Source organism: Hippocampus comes, unplaced genomic scaffold (genome assembly GCF_001891065.2).
Source record: "Hippocampus comes isolate QL1 unplaced genomic scaffold, H_comes_QL1_v1.1 scaffold67, whole genome shotgun sequence".
In the NCBI taxonomy this organism is placed as follows: domain Eukaryota; kingdom Metazoa; phylum Chordata; class Actinopteri; order Syngnathiformes; family Syngnathidae; genus Hippocampus; species Hippocampus comes.
In genome coordinates this window covers 1,768,194-1,790,408 of record NW_017805221.1, presented here as the reverse complement: position 1 = coordinate 1,790,408, position 22,215 = coordinate 1,768,194, and the positions used below count along the sequence as shown (strand labels likewise).

At 44.5% G+C, this 22,215-nt stretch overlaps 3 protein-coding genes across 6 annotated transcripts in view; 1 reads left to right on the top strand and 2 right to left on the bottom strand.

Annotated features, from left to right (window-relative positions):
• styk1b (serine/threonine/tyrosine kinase 1b) overlaps positions 1 to 7,065 on the top strand; it is a 28,570-nt gene extending 21,505 nt beyond the window's left edge. Inside the window, exons 2-10 of one of the 2 annotated variants that reach the window (XM_019869002.1) lie at positions 1,392 to 1,468; positions 2,353 to 2,523; positions 2,696 to 3,028; positions 3,881 to 4,062; positions 4,392 to 4,466; positions 5,915 to 6,123; positions 6,235 to 6,275; positions 6,618 to 6,714; positions 6,785 to 7,065. In XM_019869002.1, coding sequence (XP_019724561.1) covers positions 1,414 to 1,468; positions 2,353 to 2,523; positions 2,696 to 3,028; positions 3,881 to 4,062; positions 4,392 to 4,466; positions 5,915 to 6,123; positions 6,235 to 6,275; positions 6,618 to 6,714; positions 6,785 to 6,977 — 1,356 coding nt within the window. In that variant the 5' untranslated portion in view covers positions 1,392 to 1,413 and the 3' untranslated portion in view covers positions 6,978 to 7,065. The remainder of the gene's footprint in view (positions 1 to 1,391; positions 1,469 to 2,352; positions 2,524 to 2,695; positions 3,029 to 3,880; positions 4,063 to 4,391; positions 4,467 to 5,914; positions 6,124 to 6,234; positions 6,276 to 6,617; positions 6,715 to 6,784) is intronic. The other variant, XM_019869001.1, reaches the window with a different exon arrangement.
• Positions 6,999 to 15,309, bottom strand: phc1 (polyhomeotic homolog 1). Of its 3 annotated transcripts, none has more exons than XM_019868984.1 (14): positions 15,138 to 15,309; positions 13,848 to 14,064; positions 13,660 to 13,770; positions 13,073 to 13,138; positions 12,846 to 12,989; positions 12,545 to 12,700; positions 11,414 to 12,097; positions 11,210 to 11,345; positions 10,663 to 10,835; positions 10,335 to 10,398; positions 10,144 to 10,231; positions 9,224 to 9,392; positions 8,731 to 8,992; positions 6,999 to 8,612 (listed from the first exon to the last, which is right to left on the bottom strand). In XM_019868984.1, exons 2-14 carry the CDS (start codon positions 14,001 to 14,003, stop codon positions 8,461 to 8,463), a joined length of 2,361 nt encoding a protein of 786 aa, XP_019724543.1. In that variant the 5' UTR covers positions 14,004 to 14,064; positions 15,138 to 15,309; the 3' UTR covers positions 6,999 to 8,460. The 3 variants fall into 3 exon arrangements, with proteins under 3 accessions (XP_019724543.1, XP_019724542.1, XP_019724544.1); XM_019868983.1 differs by having other exon boundaries at positions 13,848 to 14,011; XM_019868985.1 differs by having other exon boundaries at positions 13,848 to 14,008.
• Positions 15,310 to 16,765: 1,456 nt separating this feature from the next.
• m6pr (mannose-6-phosphate receptor (cation dependent)) lies at positions 16,766 to 20,783 on the bottom strand. The gene is made up of 7 exons (XM_019869003.1): positions 20,526 to 20,783; positions 19,252 to 19,424; positions 19,015 to 19,184; positions 18,625 to 18,734; positions 17,951 to 18,081; positions 17,547 to 17,673; positions 16,766 to 17,097 (listed from the first exon to the last, which is right to left on the bottom strand). Exons 1-7 carry the CDS (start codon positions 20,529 to 20,531, stop codon positions 16,975 to 16,977), a joined length of 840 nt encoding a protein of 279 aa, XP_019724562.1. The 5' UTR covers positions 20,532 to 20,783; the 3' UTR covers positions 16,766 to 16,974.
• Between the last annotated feature and the right edge of the window lie 1,432 nt (positions 20,784 to 22,215).

Below are 22,215 nucleotides of genomic sequence, written 5' to 3'. Positions count from 1 at the left end.
CGTGGGGGGTATACCGCCCGGGGACGGGGGAGCCAGCGGCGGCCCGCCGGCTGCACTTTGAGTGGCCCTTTGATTAATTCCCCCGACACACACACATTTTTCAGAAAACACAGATCAACATTGATTTATGTTCCCTTTGGAGAAATGCGGGGGTGAAAAAAAAATCCCGTCAAAATTTAAAAAATAAAAGTCAATTATCTGGCCTGGCACCTTGGCGTCGAAACATATTGCAGGGCCCCCACTACTCCCTGTAGCTCAGCCAGAGATATGCATTAAAAAAAAAGTGTCATGCACGCCAAGGGAAAAAAAGATTGTTCTGTCTGTTACTGTACAATGCGGGCAAAAAGAAAATTAAAATACACTTGTCGGTAAATCATTCCTGGAAATCATTAAGTGAAATGCAATAATTTGATGATCTCACGGCACAGTGGTTGTCCATCATTCATATTGAATGCAATGTATTGGACATTGTTGATGCGAGTGTAATTCAACACGACCTCAATACGACACATTGTTAAATAAATACCATAAAAATGGGCATTGTTGTTTTGCAAAGGGTCATGTCACTGCCTCATTTTAAGACCGTCTCCAAGTTAGCCTAGCAAGAACTCCTCCCTCGATGAGGACTAAAGTTTCCAGTGTTTGCCTACAATTGTGTTCCTTTAACAAACAAAACACAGAAAGGCTTGTTCACACTTTCATTTTTAGTCGATTGGACAATCGTCATGGGTGGGGTGAGTGTGTGGAGGGTGGGGGGGTGTCCAGCAGTTGCAACTGGTTCAGAATGCTGCTCCTCAAGTTCTTACTGGAACCCACCACACTGCTCCTAAAAGCGGGTTTTCATTGTCAAATTTTGCTGTTGGTTTGGTAGTTTTTATTTTTTAGATGCTTCGTTTTCGGTTAGTTTTAATGTTTTGTCAAAAACATGGAGTGTTGAGGCCAAGATGGGGGGGGGGGGTCACTAAATATAGGATTTTTAAGTATGGTGGGATTCTCAAACGACTTTTTGATCTTTGACGTACAGCAACGCCAAAATAAACAGACTTAAAATGAATTCTGAAAGCTCATGTATGATGGACAAAGATGGGGGGAAAAAAATATTTTCTATTACTTTAAGTTAGTTTTATAAACGCAATGTGTGGTTCCGGTTTTAAACCGTGGAACAAACTTGTATTTGCTCGAGCAGTGGTACATTTAGATCTGGCCTGAAAACTTTCTTGGTCACGGCTGTACACTTACCATGTGGGTAAATCCTTTTATTTTATGTGTCCCTGTCCCCGCCCCCTCCACCCTCTCTTTGATTTAAGCTTGTCATCAATCATTATTTCGTCATCTCTGTAAAGTAATATGTACTCGCCTTCTGTCCAAATAAACTTGCTTTGCCTTTACAGGCTCTCTCTCCTCTTTGACAGGATGTCGTCAATATCTGACGCAGACTTCCGCTGCCAACAAGGAGACACCATCTGCGGTGAGCTAAATAGTTGACATCGCTGTAAACGTATCCGTGTCTTAACCCCCAGGCCTTGTTTGAGGTTTTTTTTTTTTTTTTTTTTTTATAAACTATCAGTTATTGTCATTGGTCTAAAATATCGGTTGCCTTTTATTTCTTAACCCTTTCAAATTGCTGCCTTCTACTTCTATTAGAATAGATCAGCACCTCCGTTGAGCAGCACCAGAATCCCATATCCGCATTCAGAAACAAAACAAGCTCAATCTGTAGTACGGTCATCACACTTGAGGGCACGAATGCGATACGTTCATAAACTGGACCTTGACACTAAGCAGAGAGTGAAGGGAAATGTGTTGTGTTTGTTTTGTACCTGAAAATGAATGAGCCTAATTCTCTACAGTGTTATTTTCGCCATAAATATGTTTGTGTTTTGTATATCTAGAAAAGTTTAGGAGTTACACCAAAGACAGTTACACCAAATTCTGACCACCCCCCCCACCCCCATTCCTCGTTGTTGTTATTTTTTTAATAGCATTGTGGGCCATGTCATGAGTTATGTTTAATATATGCCGCAGGCCGCCCCAAAAATGGACTGCGAGCCGCAAATGGCCCCCCCGGGCCACAGTTTGGACACCACTGGTCGAGAATGACAACCGCGTTAATCAAATTGCACGATTCAGTCAAATAAATGACAAGGATTTTTTTTCACCCCAAATAATTTTCAGCTGTTCTAGTTGGGTTTTTTTCTCTGACATTTTTCTTGGAATGTCCATTTGCATCAATGTGACCATTCAGGAAGAAGGTGGAGCAAAATGGCCACCGAAGTGCTCAAGTGCATTCGATATATTTTGTCATCATCTTAGCTCTTTCTTTGAATTTTTTTTTTTTTTTTTTTTGGTCAGAGATTCGTGTGTACGAGAAGGAAGTGATTATCGTGCCCATCCTTCTGCTGGCCACCTTCGTGATCACGCTGGTCTTCATCCTGCTGCTGCGCTTCTGTCCAGAAAAGGTCGAACGCATCCGTCTCAGCACCTTGAAGCCCACTTACAGGAGGGAGCTGCATGGCATCGACGGTAAGGTCGAGCCGACTCCTCTGCGGACCGACTGATAACCCCACCAACTGCAACTGAGCACGAGCACCTCTTTCGAGGCTTCTGTTTTTTTTTTGGGGGGGGGGGGGGTCTTGCCTTTTAGAAGTTGAGTGACCGATGACTGATTGATTCCTCTCCTTTGTTCTTCGTGCAGCCCCACCCGGAATCAACGTGTTGGAGCACGAAAGCATCGCCCTGGACATGCCCAACTCGTACTCCACCTTCCATCCGCCCACCACGTACCCGTCCAAAAAGCTTTCCCTGTCCGTGGACATGCCGCCGCTGTCATCGGGCGCCCAAGCGCCGGCCTACAAGCTCGTGCCGGAGGCCGTGGTCCAGCCCAGGGAGCTGCCCCGCCAGAGGCTGCCCGAGTCCTTCAACCTGGTCACCCCGCTGCCCGGCTCCTTCCCGCTGCGCTCCAACTCCGCCGTGTCCCTCTACCGCGCCCGCATGGAGAACAGGAACGTGATCCTACGGGTGCTAAATGGTGGGGAGCCCTTTGAGCGTTTCTTCCATCTGTCTTGATATGCGTCAACGGGTACGCGCCGTCTTCCATACGTGGATGCATCTCAAGTAAAAGGCATTTGTTGTTTAAACTCCAGAACTGTTGATATCCAGCTGTCCCATCTACGAGTCAGCTATTTGTCCTCACCAGTGGCATACCAGTAGTGCAACTACTAACAGCGAGGCAAAACCGGGCCCTAGTTCTGTGTAGTACTAGTGACATGACTGACTTGTCTTCCTATTCTGTCTCACGCTCTTTGTTCTGACTAAATGTACAACTTTGGCATGCTAGTGTGTAGGGCTGCAAGTCACGATTATTTGAATTATGGATTAATCTGGTGATTATTTTGTCAGTTAATCGATGCATTGGGTTAAAAAAAAAAAGTTCCATCCCTTTAATCAACAACAGGACTATACTTAAAAATTGACAGCGCAGAAAATGTACAAATGAATCCATCATCATTCCAAATTAAATAATTCAGTTACTTTGATCCATAACATGTCGGAAAATAGGCAAAAACGTTGAGCGTTGTTTATAATAATTGTTGAAACAAAAAGCAAATGTTTTATTTACATTTTACGCTTGAGACGGTGAAACTCTGATCATTTGGGCAATTTTCAATTAAAAAAAGAGATCTAAACGATTCATTGATCATCAAAAAATATCATGCAGTAGTGGAAAAAATATTAACCAGTTGTCTTACCAGTGAGAATGAAAAGTGTACTAGTACATAGACCCTAATTTGGACCTCGAAGAAAAACGGTGTCTTTTAATACGGACTCACCTTTTATGTAATGCTGATGAGCATATCTATGACCTTGTGTGTGGCCGCAGACTCGGCCGATGCCGCCGAGAGGCACAACTTCCTGGGCTTTGCGTCCTTCCTGGCCCAGCTGGGGCCGCACCCGTTCTTGCCCGAGCTGCTGGGCGTGGTCTCTCTGCGGGCCCCCCTGGTGACGGTGGTGGAGGAGATGGAGAACAGGGATCTGCTCAGCTTCCTGTGGCGGTGCAGACAGGTCAGTTGAATGCGGGAGTGGAAATGGGACAGATAGGCCAGATTCGCATTCCAGCCAAAAATGTGTCAAATACGGTAAATAGTCAATTTTCATTCCATAGTAATGAATCCTACTTTTCTCAAGTGGGCCTTAGGCTGCCCACAATAAAAGGACACTCAAACTTGCAGTTTTACTATAATAGGAAGTCTTCAATGGGTGACATGTGGGCCGAGTATGCTGGACATGTAAGAATTGAATTGGAATGTTGGAAACTCGGAACTGATTGTTTCCAGCTCAGGACGGTGCACTGTAAAACCAAACTGAGTTTGTGTTTGTGTTCCCTTGTGCAGGAAGACGCCAATCCTCCCTGCGAGATGACTGAGAGGCGAATATTTACCATGGCCCAACATGTGGTCTCAGCACTGGTTGGTATACATTCTTTGAAGATATTTGACTGCCAAATCGGATTGCCACGTCTCTAGGGTGAGAAGCGCTATAGGCCACCCCAGCAGAGTCAAAATAGTTTGAAATGGCAGGAAGTGTGTGCCCCACTCCTTGTCTTTTCTGTGTCACTGTCAATACTGTACTGCTTTGAAGCATCTTTGTATAGTTGAACTTCGTGACAACGTACCCTGAGGGACATCACAAATCCGTACGTTGTAAGGGTAGTTGTTGTAACCACTTCAAATAAAATGGCCGCCAACCACGATGTATAATACAGTATGAACATTTGTAGATGTAAAAACATGAATATGTAATTCAGTGTAAAAATGTCACTTACAAATACATGTATAAGAAGAAAAAAAAAGATTTTATAAGACATTAAACAAACGACTGCAGTGTCCCTAATTCATCTCTGAAGACATTCTGTCAGCAAATGACGCAGACGAAGCCAACTGTGAGAGACAATTTCAGCCTTTACAGACAGCAAGATTTGCTTTCGTTTTCCATTAAATGTTTTCAGACCATGTGCTCAGGACCGCACCTTGCCTCCGTGAGTGACGCCAGGAAGTACAATAATGTAAGACTGGACCAATAGTGTTGCTAAAGCAAAGGAGGGGAATCCCGCGCCGGACATTTTGTTCAGACGCAAAGTCACCCCGGCAGTTTGCTTGCCAGGGTTCCTCATAACGAAGGCCTTTTCACTATTTTGTGGGGAAAAATCCAGTCGTTCTAAAGGAGTTTACATTATAAAGGTGTTCGTTGTAAGCAAAATGGGCAAATGAATTACGTGGAATCGGGCCTTTGAGATGTGAACGTTTTAAGATAAGATAAGAAAACCTTTATTAGTCTCGCAATGGAGAAATTCCCAATTCACAGCAGCAAAGTTATGAATGGAAGAAGTAGAACAACAAAATATAGTGGGTTAAATCGTTGTTTACGGGATTCGACTGTACCATTATATGATGGGGTGGCCGGTAGTTACCTTGACTCCCGAGAATGCCCTGCGGGGTGATTTGACTTGCCAAGCCACTCTTTCGAGTAGTTGACGCTATTGTTGTAAAGCCACGCCCACAACGTCAACAGGAGCCAAAGCGCATATTTTACCAAAAAAAAAAAATACAATCTCACTGCACAGCGCAATTATGTACTTTCTGCCATCTAATGGAAGAACATTTGGTTGTCACCTGTATTTTGCCGCCATTGAACAAACGACCAAGTTACTGTACTTTGTTTTGTGCACCCGACGAATGCGCCATATATCAAGTAAAACTAACATAAAACGAAACAATAAAAACAAATATAATCTAACAAACCTTCTACTAACTGAATTAAAAAAGAAATACATCAAATAAAAAACGATCGATAATGAAAAATCCTGCCAGCATAAAAAGGATTTGCCGTTTTGACCCGGAGACTCCTTTCTTTGCAGATGTACCTCCACAGCAAAGATCTCCTACACGGCAACATCCGTGCCCGGAGCGTCCTGGTCAGCAAGGCGCACACGGCCAAGCTGTGGGGCCTTAACGGGGTCTTCACGCGCAAGAACCAGGCGGCCACGCAGAAGGACGACCCCAGCATGAAGAAGTGGCAGGCGCCGGAGATTTTAGCCAAGAGAGACGTTGGTCCCAGCAGTGACATGTGAGCCCCCCAGCAGATTGACTTGAATGCAAATAGTTTTGCCTTTCAGCTATTCCATCCAGCACGTGCTGGTCCTCCTCCTGACTTGACCTTTCTTTCATCTCTCTCTAGCTGGTCTTTTGGCATCTTACTGTATGAAATGGCAACACTGGGTAAGTCGGATTGCAAATTAGGACTTAACCTGACCGTATTTCTTCAAATAGACAAAAATCTAAAAAAAAAAGAGAAAAAAAAGTCAGCTATTTTTTGCAGATCTTAAGAGATATCAGTTATTAATCGATCGGTGGATATTCACAATTTGCAGGCGGCCTGGTCCCGAACCCCTGCAAATAGAGGGGGGCGACTGTACAGTATTTGCTTGCCCTGGTTGGGGTCAGTTAGCTGGAGCCGATCCCATCTGACTTTGGGCAAGGAGCCAGCCAATCACAGAGCACTCAGAGTGAAAAAAAATTCAGCAGAGCAGGGCTAATTACCCAAACGCTTTGCCTGTGCAGGAGAAGCCCCATTTGCAGAGATCCCCGTCAATGAACTCCTCCAGTTCCACCAGCGAGGCAAAACTCTGAAGAAGCATCCCAACTGCTCCAACGCCCTGTAAGGATGCAGCGCTCGTGCCAAAATTCACCGTGCTCAAACGCCATTTCACACTTAAATTGCTCCACAGCTACGGTGTCATTAAGGCTTGCTGCCAGTGGAAAGAAGCGGATCGACTCGCGTTGGACGAGGTGACCCGCAAGCTGGCGTCCGGGGAGAAGAGCGCCTCGGACAAAGTTCTCAAGGGGGCGCCGGCGGTCAACCTGGAACGGTACCTGCAGGAGGCCGGATACGGGGAAGCCAACAGCTACACCATCTTCTGATAAGAACAAAAGTTCTTCTACTTTTTTTTTTTTAACTGGTGCACTTTCCCACTACAACTGTTACACATTCCGATTTGCACATCGAGGAGAAACAAAATGTGGTATACTCAAGACTTTTATTAAGCTTTCGCTATGAAAATGTTTTTAAGGTTTAGGCGAAAGGAAATACACACTTTGAAGCAGATGTAAACTTGAAAGGCATCCAGTTGGAGTGGATGCTGTGGAATGACAGTTTGTCTGCGTTGTTTACCAACTTCCTGCAGCCGATGTCAAGTCGCAGATGCCATTTTTTTTGTGCGTGTGTATGGTTCCACGGTGAAGAACCCTGAACTGAATGACAAATAAAATGTGAATAAATATTCAGACGTCTGCCTGTGGTTCAAGTGGAGGAAGATGAAAGGCTGCCTCACATCAACCCATATTCAGGTAGCAATGAGATGTCAAAAGTTCCAGTACCGTGTTACTTAAGATAAATTTCAAATGACAAGTATTGCCCTTTCAACATGGGCCGACAATCCTGCAGCGCTTGCTTCGTTGAGTGCGCGAAAAGAGGCGAGAGTTGTGGCAGGACAACTCCTCGCCGCTCAAAAGCGACCCAAGCATCCTCCAGTTCCCGGCCGAGAAGAACATAGCGGTGCTGGAGTAACCTATCTCCTCACCTGACCTGGCTGTGAGACCCCCTTACCCCCCTCCCAGGCATTCTTTATCCTTTACAACAAATCCATTATTTTGTTTTTTTTGAAAGACTGTGTCTTCCACTTCCCCGAGGTGGCCAAGGCAGGCACACCAGAAAGAGAAGCGGAATGTGCAATGAATTGAAACAAAACCTGTTTCATTTTGTCATGTTTGTCTGAAGTACATTCAAGAGTGCTCTTTTCCGGTCTAAAAAGCACATGAAGATTTTTGTTTTTGGGCAACTGGAAGAGATGAGAGGCATTTCCAATCATCTCAATGAGAAGATCATTTAAGATGCGAGTTAAAAGCGTATTCGCAGAACAAATTTACCTCGTACCTCAAGGCACCATTCTCTATCTTTTGTGACGCCAGTCCTGGAACTTTTCCACCACACCTCGTAAGTTGGTTACGGCTCTGAAAAGTTGCCATGAAAAATACTTTTGAGTAGAAAATGTAAAAGATACAAAACTAAACTTTTAGAAACCCTTGTGAACATCTTCCTTCTTATCAGACGGGAACTCATTTAAAAAAAACCAAAAAAACAAAAACAAATTAGCACCATTTTAAATCCGGCAAGAAGGCAACGTGTCTTTTGCGTAGGCAACCTCACTACCGCATGACGAGTTGACAAAACTAAAGTTGTCACAATCAGGTTAGCGTACTGAACATGGATTATGTGGTCACTCATACTACAGCCCAAAAAAAAGCCAAACATGTTTTGGCACACTCGAGGTCCAGAATGTAAACTGTCAGTCCTAGTGTCGTGTCAAAATACAAACAACAATGCGGAGAGCGAGTCACCAGTAGGTCACTCGCGCAGGCTGTTGATGGAGGCGCAGATTTTGAGGGCGGGACCCAACTTGATGTTCATGGTGGAGATGAGATGGTCCTCGCGGAGGAGCAGCAGAGCCTGCCCGTCGATTTCCTGGGACAGGAAGTGAGCGGCCAGCTCCTCGCAGCCTGGACAACCACATGCACAAGGATTAAAAGAAAATACATATATGTATTTGTAGATTTATAAGAGTCTGAAAATAAGACATTGCACTCTTGGAATTGCAAAACGTCTCAGCGGTCCTACCTTGAAGCGACGAGATGAACCTGCACACTTCCTCCACGCTCCACTGGGCAGGAGTGGCCGACAGGAAGCCGGCCGCCTCCATGGGGAGGCTCCCGGGAGCCGAGGCGGCGTCCGACTGAGGAACGCCGTCCTGCTCAGCTCTGGAGCACGAGCGCGAGTGGGAGGAGCTGGGAGAAAGGGAAGGGGTGTCCACCTCTTCGTCCTCTTCCTCCTCGTCTCCGTCGCTGGACGCGTCCTCCGAGCGGCTGGAGTCCGAGCGGCACTAAAACAGAAAACAAAAAAAAAAATCTGTTGGGATCATCTGGTGTGCTGGATATTAAATCGTCTGTGGCGTTGATGTAAGCGTGATGGGAGGCATAGCAGGTCAATTTTTTTCCCCACCAGTATCGTACCCACAATCAACCAGTGGGTGGCCAGCACATCTGGTTCATTCCAATTCAAACTGTGGAGTCTTCAGTGAACCTAAAATGCACGATTTGGAATTCTTTGTCACCTTGACGTTTTGATGCTGGCCAGACAATTTGCTGCCATTGGAGCTGCTGCGGCGAGGGGGCCCGCGGCGTCGGGCCACGTTCTCGGTTGCGGGCGGAAGCGGCACCGGCCCCGTGTTGCCACTTCGTCCTCGGCTCGACTTGTAGTGTTTGCTGAAGCTTACGTTGTACCTGTTCACATTGGAGAGCCATTTCAGGTGGTGGTCAGACATTTTTAGATGGACACTTTACACATTCTTCATCAACCGCTGGCGCGAACCACATCAATCGGATTCAAACTGTGGCGCCATCACATGGTGACACAAATGAATCATGCTTGTGAGATCACAGCTTGCGTGTAAACAGATCACTGTTGACCTGTCAAACATGTTTGACAGGTCTGCGGTTAGCACGTCATACGATCTTTTCACCCTTTGAATGAGGATCATTTACTCAAATACACCTGCACGCTATTTGCCTGGTAGAATATCCATGTAACAATGTTATTCACACGGGACAATGTGTTCTCGCGACCATGAAGAGAGGTTGAACCAAGTTTGTTGTGACGCATTAGAGATAAAAAGGGAAATATCATCATTTCCAGAGACTAATACGACACCAAATCGCCCTTTTTTTCCTCTGTACTTAAGTACAATACGGTCCCCTGATTCGCCTGTATCCCCTAATATCAGAAGAGATAATATGAATGAACAAAGGTTCAAAATATACCAATAAAACGTCAATGATTTTAAAACCTGCTTACAAACTATGCTCTTTAACATAACCACGATTAAATTAATTTTTAAAAATGCAGATTATTGGCGGGAAATGATGGTCATCCAAACTCACATTCCCGTCAACGAATGGGAACCGGAGAACGTTAACTGACGCATGTGGTGTAAAACCCTCTTGAAAGTTTGCGCGCATGACAATGGAGGAGTACCTCTTTGCACAGGTGTTGGAACAGAATCTCTTGGAGCCTCTGAATTTATTGGCTGGCGCCAGGCTTGAGCAGTACTCGCACTTCAACACTAGAAAAAAGGGAAAGATGATAGCAGCACATGGAGGGAACGTCACTCTCTCACTCATTTCACAGTCCAAGTTGTGTGTGGGTGTGTGTGTTCAGACGCTTACAAGGTGGGCCGTTCTCTGCGCGGGCGCCCAGTGCAAAGTCGCGATCTTTGAGGAGCCCGGCGACCTTTCAAATCAAAGCAGAAAGAATGTTTCAGATGTGTCGAGCTCTGCCAAGGCTGCAGCATTTTTATCAGGTGCATCAATCAATGAGTGTCGTGGGCGGAGTGATTTGACACCCGAGTGGCCTTTTCTGGTGCCAGAGACGAAGTTTATATCATGGCATTCGTATTATTTTGCAGGGTAGGCGGGATGTCTGGCCACACGATGATTAAAATTTTTTTTTTAAATCGTAACCTCATGAACCAAGGAGCTGATGATCAAGCCTTACAGGGAAAGGCTCGGCTCCCTCCTGGATGACAAAGCCCTCGATGAGGTGTGTGAGGACTTGAGGTTTGACCACCGCCTGGGGGAGCGGCGCCCGCTCTTTGTCGCCGTGGCCCACCCTCGAGAGCGGCAGGGACAGGGTGGGCGGCAATGGGAAGGCGGCCGCAGGGGGAGGAGCTGCCGAAGACGAAGAGAAAGGATTATGGATTCATATTTGAGGTGGGTGACATCAGCCTCAAAATGAAGATTTTTTTTTTAAATGCCCAAATCCCAGCCATCACAAAAAAATACTGAACAGCTAAAAACGGGCATTCAAAAGGTTATCGAAAGTCAAATTAATCTAGTGCACTTTTGGTTCTCCCTGACATTTCAGCCACAAGCCGAACTTGTGCTCCAGCAGCGTACCGGTTAACCTCCAGATGAATCAAGTAAAAATGCATTTTGAATTATTAATCAACATAACTTTCAGTTGAAGTGCAGCTACAATTTCTGTCCACTTGGGGTCGCCATCCTCATGTTCTTGACATCGGATGGGCCGCGAGTTCACGTACCTGAGTCCTTCGTCGGTGCAGGAGTTAAAGCAGGGGCGGCATCTTTGATGGGAGCAGATTCTGAAGATCCTGCACTCGTCTCGTTGGGCGCATCGCAGTCCGACTTCCTCTTCAAGGAGCCGTTGGCAGACTTATTCTATCAGAACAAGTTTATTTAGCGCTGATGCTCAACTCTGCTAACAAAACGATCACAACTGAGCTTACCACAGTTGTGGAAGTGTTGTGCGAGGCGGCGTTCACATTCTCCTGGGCTGCCACGCTTCGCACCTGCGCCAGAGCCACGGCCTGCACGCTCCCCGCCATGCACTGCCTGGCCCCCACCAGCTGCACGGGAATATGCGGGGGGTTGTGGGCCGGCTGGCCGCCGCTGGGCGGCGCCGGCAGAATGGGGAGCGGCTGACGAGGGGACACCTGCACAGGTAAGCGGTGTCCATGCACCGTCTTGGGCTGGATGGGGACGGGACCTTTGTCGGCCGCGGCAGCGCCGGCCTGCTGGAGGGGCTGCACCACCAGCGTCTGCGTGTTGACGTTGGCTTTGGGGGCGACCGAGCCGATGGAGTAGCCCTGGGTGGAGGTAGGCACGTTGGAGGTGGGCACCAGGATGACGGGGGCGGCCGAGGACGACAGGAGGAGTTGGGAAAGGGGGAGCGCCGGAGAGGAGGATGCGGACGGGGCCACCGAGGCTGCGGGAGGAGGGACGCTCATCCCGGGCTGGTTGGAACCTTTGACGGCCATCGTGTTGCCGGACGATTTGGCTGCTTGCTGCTGGGGTTGAACTTGCTGCTGCTGACTGAGAGGAAAGGCGCTCGGCTCTTTTCTTTCTGAGAGCTCGGACTTGATGGAGACCGCTCTGGGAGTGGATGCACAGTGTAAAGCCAGATTCTGCACCTGGGAGATTCAAGAATTTACAGTAGTTTGGGCATTCTTGTTTTTTTTTTGTTTTGCGGCAGCAAGTACACAATGAATGGCTTGGTCGATGGCATACTGCGCTGTGCTAAACGCAGTGTGAAAAGGCTTGAACACAGATTCCGAATTATAAACCAAGACAGCAATGGTCAATGTAACAAATTTAAATAGGGCACAAATGCTTCGACTCGGGGCTGACGCACGAGTAAAGTTTAAATTGTGACCTTTGAAGACTCTTTTTCAACCTCCCAAGCACCGAGTGACAAGTCACTGTTCCGGTTCCGTTAGCTGCGTACCAAATAGACTGCCGCCTAACCGCACTGTTCTTGTGTTACAGTTGCCCTCGAAACAAAATCAAAAATTGGAATTTGTCTAATGACATAAGTGTAAGGTTGACATTACATGACTAAACCGTGATGTTGCTCCAACCTGATCACTGTCGGACTGGGCGCTGGCTGAGGTAGGAGCTTCAGTCTGCTGCTGCTGCTGCTGGGTCTGGGCCACTGTTGCAACAGTCGCTGTTGCTGTGCCCCCTGGCATGAAGATGAGTTGCGAGGCCAGAGGAGCCCTGAGAGAGCGGTTCACCTGGAGGACAAATATTAGCTGTTAATATGACAAATACAGCGAGGGAACCCAGAAAGCACAACTTATCCGTGGCGTATCTGAGCACGGGGAAACAATTTGAGGAACTCCATTATTGGACACAACACAGCGCCCTCATTCAACTCACTCGAAGATACATCTGCCCTTGTCCTGGCGAGTTCCCCCCCAACAACACTGACTGGTTGAGGGCGGTTGTTGTGGCGGAGGTGGCTGTGCCATGCGGACGAGGGGTCACCGCCGTCCCCCCCGCCGACGTGGTGTTGAGATTCACCTGGGAGAATGCAAAATCATATATTTTGATCCGGATCACCAGTTTGGAAAGCAATGCAAACGATTGGTGATGATCAAGCTTACAGTGGTGGTCGCCTGTGAGATGCTGTTACTCGCGGTGTTGGACTGGCGACTAGCGGCAAGTGTAGCCTGGTTAAGAGAGAGGAAAATAAATAAATATTCGCATCATAATTTTCCGCCTAGCTACAAGCTTTGAACCACAAAAGCTTAGGGTGATTGTCATGGAAGAAGCTGCTTGCTTCTTAGAAATAAATAAGGAGGAATAAATATATTATCGCTTGATTTATACAGCACTTTCACAACAACTACAGCTGTAACAAAGCGCTTTACCGACCAGTTACCATAAAATGTTACAATCAGTTGCCCCACAGGTTTTTCAGTGACAGAGACTCTCCACACTTTGCTTTCCAGTCAAAGGTACAAGTGAAATGATAAATACTGTTGAGTTTCATTGTACAACGATCAACTGCAATAGAAGGGGGAATGATTAACTACTGTGTTAGCTCAGGTTAGTGATAAGACATTGGCATGTTTTCACTTGCGTATAAAAAAATAAAAATTTCAAAAAAAATCTAATTATATCACTTCCGTGAGCACAGCACTCCTTCCTATAAAAACGAGGATCCTCTGTACTTTTGATCCATGACTACCTGTTGCACAGCAGCCAGGTTATGGAGCTGAGCGTTGTTGATCTGCTGCTGCAGCATGAGTTGCTGGAAGTACTGCGCTGCGTTCGGCTGCCTCTGCAAGGCTTGGAGAGCCTATAAACAAGCACGCTGTCAGATCCGAAACGCAAACGTGTATTTTACTTTGCCCCGAAATGAGCTCAGGCACTCACCTGCACAGCCTGTCGCTCATAAAGAGACATGTGAGCAATCTGCGGTGGCCGCGAGGTTCTGCTAGTTTGCGGGTTTCCATTAGTGATGGTGGTGGTGGATGTGGTCGGCGTGGTGTTGTTGTTCGTGCTGGTGCTTTGGTCCTCACTTGCATCCATCTTGACTGCTAGGAATAGTGTGCAGTGGTGCAGTGTCAGGAAAGTCGCATTTTTGTCTACACTTCACAAAAAGTTAGCCATACGGACCGATGTAAGGATCGGCAAATTAATTCCGATTAAATATTTGCTCAATTCACAGCAGAAAAATAAACAGACAGAAAAATGCAAGGATTTTAACTTGCAGGGGGGAAAAAAAGGAAATATAATTTGAAAGTTGGAAGCTAATTTTTCTGTAATAGCGATTCGTTTAGACGTGGCAACCAAATTCACAAACACGCTTCAAATTTGATTATTTGTGCAGCCCCATCTCAGAGAAAAATGGCCACCGATCTTAGAGAGCCTTTGGCAGATGGTACAGAAAGACTGGGAGAGTTGCAAAGAAGTGGACATCCTAGGAAGCTGAAACAAAAAAAACGTTAAGAATTTTGCTGTTCAGCTCCTTGTTGGAGAACAGCAAATTTTACAAAAGTGGGGGCTATGAGAAGTTTGGAGGTCAGATTAAATTTATTCAGAAATTTCACAGAAAGGCTGACTATTCCAAACGTGTTGTGCTTAGCGTATCGGTCAAGAACAAAATGAAGCATGCTGGGTAATGTAATTTAAACCAAATTACGAGTCGACATGCCATGTTTCGGGTGCTGAAGCTGCACGGCGCCCACACAACTGGCAGCAGCTTCTTTTTTCCAAGCAGATGATTGATTATCACTGTCCGAAAAAAAAGCAGCTAGCTGAGCCAACTGCATTGAAGGACGATGCTCTCAAGAGCCCAACGCCAACAACACGCGTTCGATTTCCCAAAGAAGCCAACCTGTGAGCGCAAAGCGAGAAGGGAAAAAAAAACAACTAGAGCATCATTCGTCCAGCTAAAAGGCTACCAAGATAGAGCTAACAATAGATTTGGCTAGGTATGACTCAAATAATATTTAGGTACACCCAACGGAGCGTTTTAACACGAACAGCAAGATACGTTAGTTCAGAGGTTAAAGCGACGATCGTTGCGAAAATTTAACTGACGATAATAAGCTCCCTTGGCGCTAGCAGCCAGCTAGCATGTGAAGCTAACATGGCAAGCAATCATGCAAGAAGTCATCATAATCGTGTGCGGTGTCGAAAAGGGCGTGCTTGTGTCTTTACCTCGTTTCTTGGTTAATGTGTTACTTTCACTCCTATTTGCAGGAAATTGGGATGCCCCCGGTTTAGGTTTCAAACACAAACGCCGAAAGCCTTTTATTGGCTTTTTGGCTCTAAAAAGAAAATCCGCCCCCAACAGGTCGATTTTTTTCGTTCTTCTTCGTCTTCGCTGGATTTTTTTGGGCGCTTGGTGAATGAAGTAGGTAAGCAATGCCGCCATCTATTGGATGGCATCGACACACGACGTTTCAAGGGGGGAAAAAAATTTTTTTTTAAGTGATTACGTTTTTTAAAATTATTTGTATTTCTATTTTTTAGAGTAACATTTTCAGTTTTTTGATTTTTTTTGGGGGGGTGGTAATAGACATCAAAATTTAAAAAATATGTAGTGTATACACATCGAATAACATTGGTTTTACCCATTGTTTTTAGGAAATGACATCACCCAATTTAAAATATAAAATAACAAACACATTTTCAAAAATTGTAATTCGAAAGATAAAACGGAAAAAACTAAATATACGTCGCCTACTATACACGTATATTAGGCAATGTATTCTTCTGTTATGCAAATTACATCATGGAAAACGTTGTCATCGTAACAGTAAAACGTTGATTAGCAGATGCAAAGAAGCAGTAAACTGCATTTTAGTGTGGCATGTGGGAATGCTGGAGTATTGATATGCGTACTCTACCACTGATGTTTACCTTTACACAATTTTAACTGTTCCACGACAAACAACTAGATTTAAAACTGTTATAAAGGGGTAAAAAGGCACAGGCTGGAAAAACATGACCTACCCACACATACATTCATTTGAGTTAAATTTCTTCCGGTAAAAATGTTGCTTTCAAAAGATCAAGCATTAAATGTTTTATTTCAACACCACTGCATACAGAAAACATCCGCACAGATTTGAATCAGTACAACCTGCTGTGACTTCAGCAACTTATTCTTCCCAACTAAGGGTTGTTGACAAATTCCGCGAGTAAATAATAGCATGAAGAAAATCAAACATAGCATGGAATTGATGCAAACAAAGCAGTAAGTGACATTTATAGAAAATTCGGAACATTTACCAACAAGTTCTTAAAGCTTAATTTATTCCCCAACTAGAAATATGAGAAAATGTATAGTGTGTACAATACAGGGAAGTTATTACAATTTTTAAATAAATGATATGAATGTAGAAACAAACAACCCAAAAAGACAAAAAAATGTTCATTTCATTGGCTGTCCCTCGACATCATCAAGCGACAGGAAATAGGGATTGGAATGAAATAGCTTTTTGGTCATTTGCAGCAAAAGGGCATTGATCAAAATAGATTCATACATATGTATCTCTCTTCTTACACCATATTTGAACATCTGTTTACTTTTAGGAGAGCTGTACGGGGAAATTGTTTGGATTGATCAGAGGTTGTTTTACACATATTTCAAATCTTTAGGTCATTTACCTTCCGTAACAGTCGGTGACGACAGGAGAAGTGAAAGCGTTTGAACGACAGGTATGAAAGTCCAAGCCCTGTCATGGCTAAAATGAACATTCAAATGACGTAACCGGTCATAAACTAAAGTTTAGATAGATAGAGAGAGAGAGAGAGAGAGAGAGAGAGAGAGAGAGAGAGAGAGAGAGAGAGAGAGAGAGTATAGTGCCTGCAGATTTCTTGAGAAGAAACCTCAGTGTAAACCTCGAGCAATCACTCACATAAACGAGGTGCGCGGCCTGCATGCCGTATGAACGCGCACTCAAACCGAAACGAGAATTGAATTTGCCTACAAGCCATTTCATCAAAGCTGTCAGTCAAGTCTCACGGCGAAAAGCTGATCGATGCCAGGTCACATCGGCAATAAGTGGTCGTCTCGCTCGTCCGGGTCCTCGTCCAAGGGCTCCGTGGACACCCCCGTATAAGTCGGGGGTTCCTCTCGATCTCGTGAGCGGCACACAAAGTCACAACCGTCCTGTTGAGCGGATCGCGTACAGTACGTTAGTAAACAGAACCATGTGGAATGATTTGGGATGACACTGAAAAATATGGAATGGGTTAACACTGGAGGTGAGTGTGCAATCATTTCAAATTTCGGGCTTTTATTCTGAAAATGTTGGGAATGAGTTGAAGAGGTGGACTTTTTTTACTTGGCCAAGATACGTGTCAACTGGAGATGAATAGACAATGCTTATGAACAAAATGTACAGCGCGGGGTTCCCACCGTTGATCGACTGGCTACATAATTGTCCTTCCGGAGGCACGGCGGACATGTTCTGAAAACATGACTGGTAAATGGAAGCAAATCTCGCTGTCTGCGAAGGCTGAAATTGTCCCTCACTTTCAAAAGGGAGTCTCCCAGACGAAGCTCAGCCGAGATTACGTGAATTGAAGCCAATTGGCTTCGCCAACATTTGGACTTACTGCAGAGAGATTGCCGACCTCTGTCCAGAAAGCATAGTTGGGGAACTGCTCCATGCCTTTGGCCCCCATGATGAGCCGCTGGTAGAGGAAACCTCCAATCAGGTAAACCGTCAGAAGGCAGAATGCGCTGGAAGATGCAATGAAAATCAGAAAGGGTGTACGCACAGTGGATACACAAAGTTGACACGCCGGTATTCAAATGCCAACATTTTGTGATTAAAAAAAAAAAAAAAACCTTAGGTATTTTCAAAACGTTTTAACATGTTCAATGAATGAACGTCCCAAGAAGGGTAGGTAAAACTAACAGATAATGTGGTTGCACAAGTGTGCACACCCTCCTAACTGGGATATGCCGTTCATCACTGGGGTTGAGTGTACAACATCACATCCTGCGATATACTCACATGATGAGTAGAATGGAGCCAGTGCTGAGCTTGTATTCAAGAGCCGGACACACAGCACTGGACTCAATCTTGAACTGGTAGAAGCAGTTCTGCTCCCGTTCCCTGTTTTCTTGCACCACCTCCAGCTGGCCCTGGAAAAGCAGACGATGACCGGTATGACACTGGGGGGGGGGGGGGGGGGGGGGGGGGGGTCTACATATGTTGCTGCAGCTTTTGTGTTCAAATATCCATTGCTTCAAGGTTTGCTATTTTTCAGCCCATCAATGGCGTTTTGTGTTGTGTGGTAGCATGAAGTTAGCAAACGTTCCTTCGGAAAGGTCAACTGGTTGTTTTCAATAACTATACGGTGGCAGGTTGTCTCGAACACAGATTTATTCAATTTCTATTATTCCCAACAACAAAAATTGGCTCCAGACCCAAATAAATAAGAGGTTGACGATGAGGGGAAGTTGGTCAAATTTTCATCTCACCCTTTTCATTACTGACCCCCTCCAAAAATGTGAAGTTGAATCAATGATAACTCGCCCAAACTGATGCATATGCTATTTTTGGGAATGGATGGGAATGACTATAAAGGCAATGTTTGCGCCGGATATTTAAAGACACCTTCTCTCCCATCACTGGCATGGCCTTTTGTTTTGTTTCTCATCTGTCTTCTGAATCCACCAACTCACCACGTTCAAATTGCGGTTGCAAAAAATCATCAGGATGGCTTTCCTCTGTTCCTGGGAACAGTGCGTGTCGTATTTTTCTCCGTTGCCGTAGACCAGCCACACATAGTCACCTGCAAGGAAGGAGATGGGGGCAAAAATGTCATTCACAAACTAAAATTTTTGCTACTAGTCCATGCATTGTGTGCTAGCATTAAGCTAATTAAGAAAGACATTTAATCTAGTTTGATTAAACACACAATGCGTCATTGTCTTTGTTTTATGTTTATACTTCTAATTTGGAACTAAACCCAGACAAGACAAGCGACACATTTTCAAGGTGAAGGAAATGAATAGACGACTGGCAAAATACGTTTGTGGGGACGTAGCATATGTATTAGAAGAGCAACTCACTTCCTCCGATGACTTCTGTTGCATTGTACATGCCGATCACGGTGACTTTCTTCTCCGTTTTCTGGCCTTCTACTTGAATGACGCCGGCTCCGGGAACGCCGCCTGCGTCGCCGCACAACTGGAATACGTACGAGTACTTGTCCTCTCCAATCTTGGTCTCCGCTGTGAAGCTATGGGGAGCGAGATTTACGTTTGTGAACCTTTACACTGCTCGTGGAAGTCTGAGGTGCAACTTACTTCTTGTGACTGAGCGGCTCTATTCGCTGGAGGACTTTCCGTTCTGACTCGGACTCAAATGTGAGCTTGCAGTTCTTGGTGGCATCGTCAGCATACACACCACTCCCTTGCAGGACTAGCTGTATTATCAGTGTCCACATGAAGAGGCAGCCCCCAATGGGATGCATCAACACCTGTAAAATGACAAGAAAAAAATACAGTGTATCCATCAATCGGTGGCTCTCATGCAATGCACTGAAGTAATGAATATTTGTTTTATTTTAACACACAGTGACACACTTCATTTTCAGTTATTTTATACAGCGACGAAATGATCAGCAGATGACATTCCAAGTATTAGTCAGTAACATTTCTAATCATGTGAATATTCATTTCATATGCAAAGAATTTTGTGCAAGTGCAATACATAAATAGATACACAATCTATTATTTAAAGCCATTTCTCAAATTGTGGGATGAGTACTACTAGTGGTACCCAGGCTGCCTCTAGTGGTATGTGAAAAAAAATCATTGCTAAAGTCGAGCTCAGTTGTATTTCGCTTTTAAGTTCCAATACATTTACGCTTCAATAATGTTTTATTTAGGTACAATTTTTATTTAATGCTTACATGCATGACATTACACCCTACATTTTTCCACTATATTTTTAAGTACAGTGGTCATTTTTTAAACCATAATGTTAAGGTTGGTCATTATGGAGGTACTTGATTTAAAAAGTTTGAGATAAACTGATATGAGCCCTGATTGTTAAGCATGAACCATAAGTATTATCAGTGTGACACTACTAGAGTGCAGCATGGGGAATGGTACTGTATTTTTTTTTCAATTTGTGAAGACTAATTCCTTCACATTTAGGACCTCTTATTGACTAAATGAACAGTAGTCGATAGGGGCCGGCTATACATCACAATAACTTACGAAATACTGACGTAACATTGTTTTTAAATGAATGAAACATTTTAAATACTCCAAATACAGTATTGATTTAAAGTTCTAATTGATGGATACGAAAACAACGTGACAATTTGAAACAGCTATTTTGATGATAACGTAAAATTTTCAAGGTCTTTCAGTGAGGGGGGGAAACGTATTTAAGGATCAAGCAAACCCTTTACTGGTGAATGAGTTCTTCAAGCGTAAACAAACACTTGAGCTGCAAGCCAAACAGTTGCCTCACCTTCCATACGTACTCCAAAAAAAGCGCGTGCTGTACGTTCAGCTTAGCAAATGAGGATCCAGGGGGAAAGTGTGAGCAGGCCATATCGTGAACTTACCTGCATTATTTCTGATTTTAGCTGCAGTTTCGTGTCCAAGCAGCCAGTTACTGAAGCGCACTTCCTGGTTGACTTTAACGGACACGTTGCTTCATATTTGCGCTTAAGTGAAATAATGGCATCATTACGCAAGGCTTCAAACGTCTCGGCAACTTTAGTAGGCTGATTATCGCTTTACGGGAAATGTATTAAACGTCAACCGAGCGGCCAAAGTGATGCAAGCAGAACAGTTAATAGAGTGCGGAAGTGAAACTAAACATGCGATCACGTGACAAAAGGCACCAATGACAGATGCCAGAAGGTGTCTGCCAAGTCAGCTGACCGGAAGCGTCGCTGAAACGATAGAAAAGGCCAATACTGGGAAATAAATGGTCATTGTGTGGAAACATTTGAATCATACAAACTATTTATTTTTAGCATGTTTCTCACAACTACAGTCGCCACTTAATTAGAATATGTAAAAAAAATGACAGAGAAAGAAGAAATGAGTCAACACTTTAAAGCCCAGACTTCGAAATGAACTTAAATTCAATGAATTTATTTTTTTACTGTCAAGAATATGCAATACACATTTTGCTCAGTACAACGGAAAAACCTCTGCACACCAAATAGTACCTTCATGATGCATGCATACCCTCTTTTATGAACTTGAAAATAGTACACCACTCAAGAAAAAAAAACTACTAGGGGTGACTTAACCTCTCTTCATTTATGTCTTTTTACATCGTGTCATCCTCTACAAAGCTTGACAGATGTAACAAGGAGTATAATAGATTCGAACCAACCCATTGTGTCGCTGTGACCTTTGTTCTTGGCTCGACATCTTCCTCTCTCGCTGCACTCTTGCACCCTTACAGGTTAAAACCAGTTAGAACCGTGGAGTCACACGTTGTCACATGGGCTATAGGCAGAGTCATCTTCCTTTGTGGGGGTGACTGAGGGAGTATAAGAGTAGGAACCATTTTGGACATATTAGACTTTCTCCCGCAGTGGGCAGAAAAAGACTTCAGAGTTATGTTTCAATCTTCCTGGCACCCATTAAATAGTTCAACTGAGACTATGCAGTCTTACGGTTGTCACTGTTTGTATAATTTTAGAAGAATTAAACATCAAAGGACCGGGTGGTTTTGTTGAAGTTCACCAAGGATCAAGGAGGACACTGATCTGTTCTAACACCACAGGTCTGCTTCCCCATTGGCTTGCACATAGTTGTGTAAGTGGTTCTTTCACAGGATGCAGACTATTTGTCTTCACACATGAAAGTTGATATCTTATAAAAATGTTTGATAATATATTTGATAACACCAATATTGTTAACAACAACAACCATAGAGTACTCTCGACAACACGTTTCTCCTCAGATTTGGCCTCCAACATGTTGCATTCACAAGGTTATGTTGGTTCTTTCTGAAGGTTGTTTTAGTCTGAAATTTTTTAAACACAATTCCAACAGTTATTTTAGGTTCCTTAAATTGAGGCAACGAATCAACATTGAAAATGCTTTAAACATTCCATTTAATCTCTAGCGGAATAAATGCCATTTTCCTCTGCATTTAATCAGGTCAGCAGACGACAGTACAAAAATGTCTTGAAATGACAAGATCAGCTGATAAACTGATACCCATTAGCCTGTTAGAGATTAGCACCTGCATTGATTGGACTCATCTTGACGTCATCTCGATTGTCTCCT

Coding starts and splice junctions, on each gene's coding strand:
- m6pr (XM_019869003.1), bottom strand. Junction 17,674..17,950: donor GGCTCCATTCTACTCATCAT/GTGAGTATATCG, acceptor TGCATCTTCCAG/CGCATTCTGCCTTCTGACGG. Junction 17,098..17,546: donor AGGTCGGCAATCTCTCTGCA/GTAAGTCCAAAT, acceptor TCCGCTCAACAG/GACGGTTGTGACTTTGTGTG.
- phc1 (XM_019868984.1), bottom strand. CDS start 14,003: ATGGATGCAAGTGAGGACCAAAGCACCAGCACGAACAACAACACCACG. Junction 13,139..13,659: donor ACCTGGCTGCTGTGCAACAG/GTAGTCATGGAT, acceptor TCTCTTAACCAG/GCTACACTTGCCGCTAGTCG. Junction 8,613..8,730: donor GTTCATCTCGTCGCTTCAAG/GTAGGACCGCTG, acceptor GTGGTTGTCCAG/GCTGCGAGGAGCTGGCCGCT.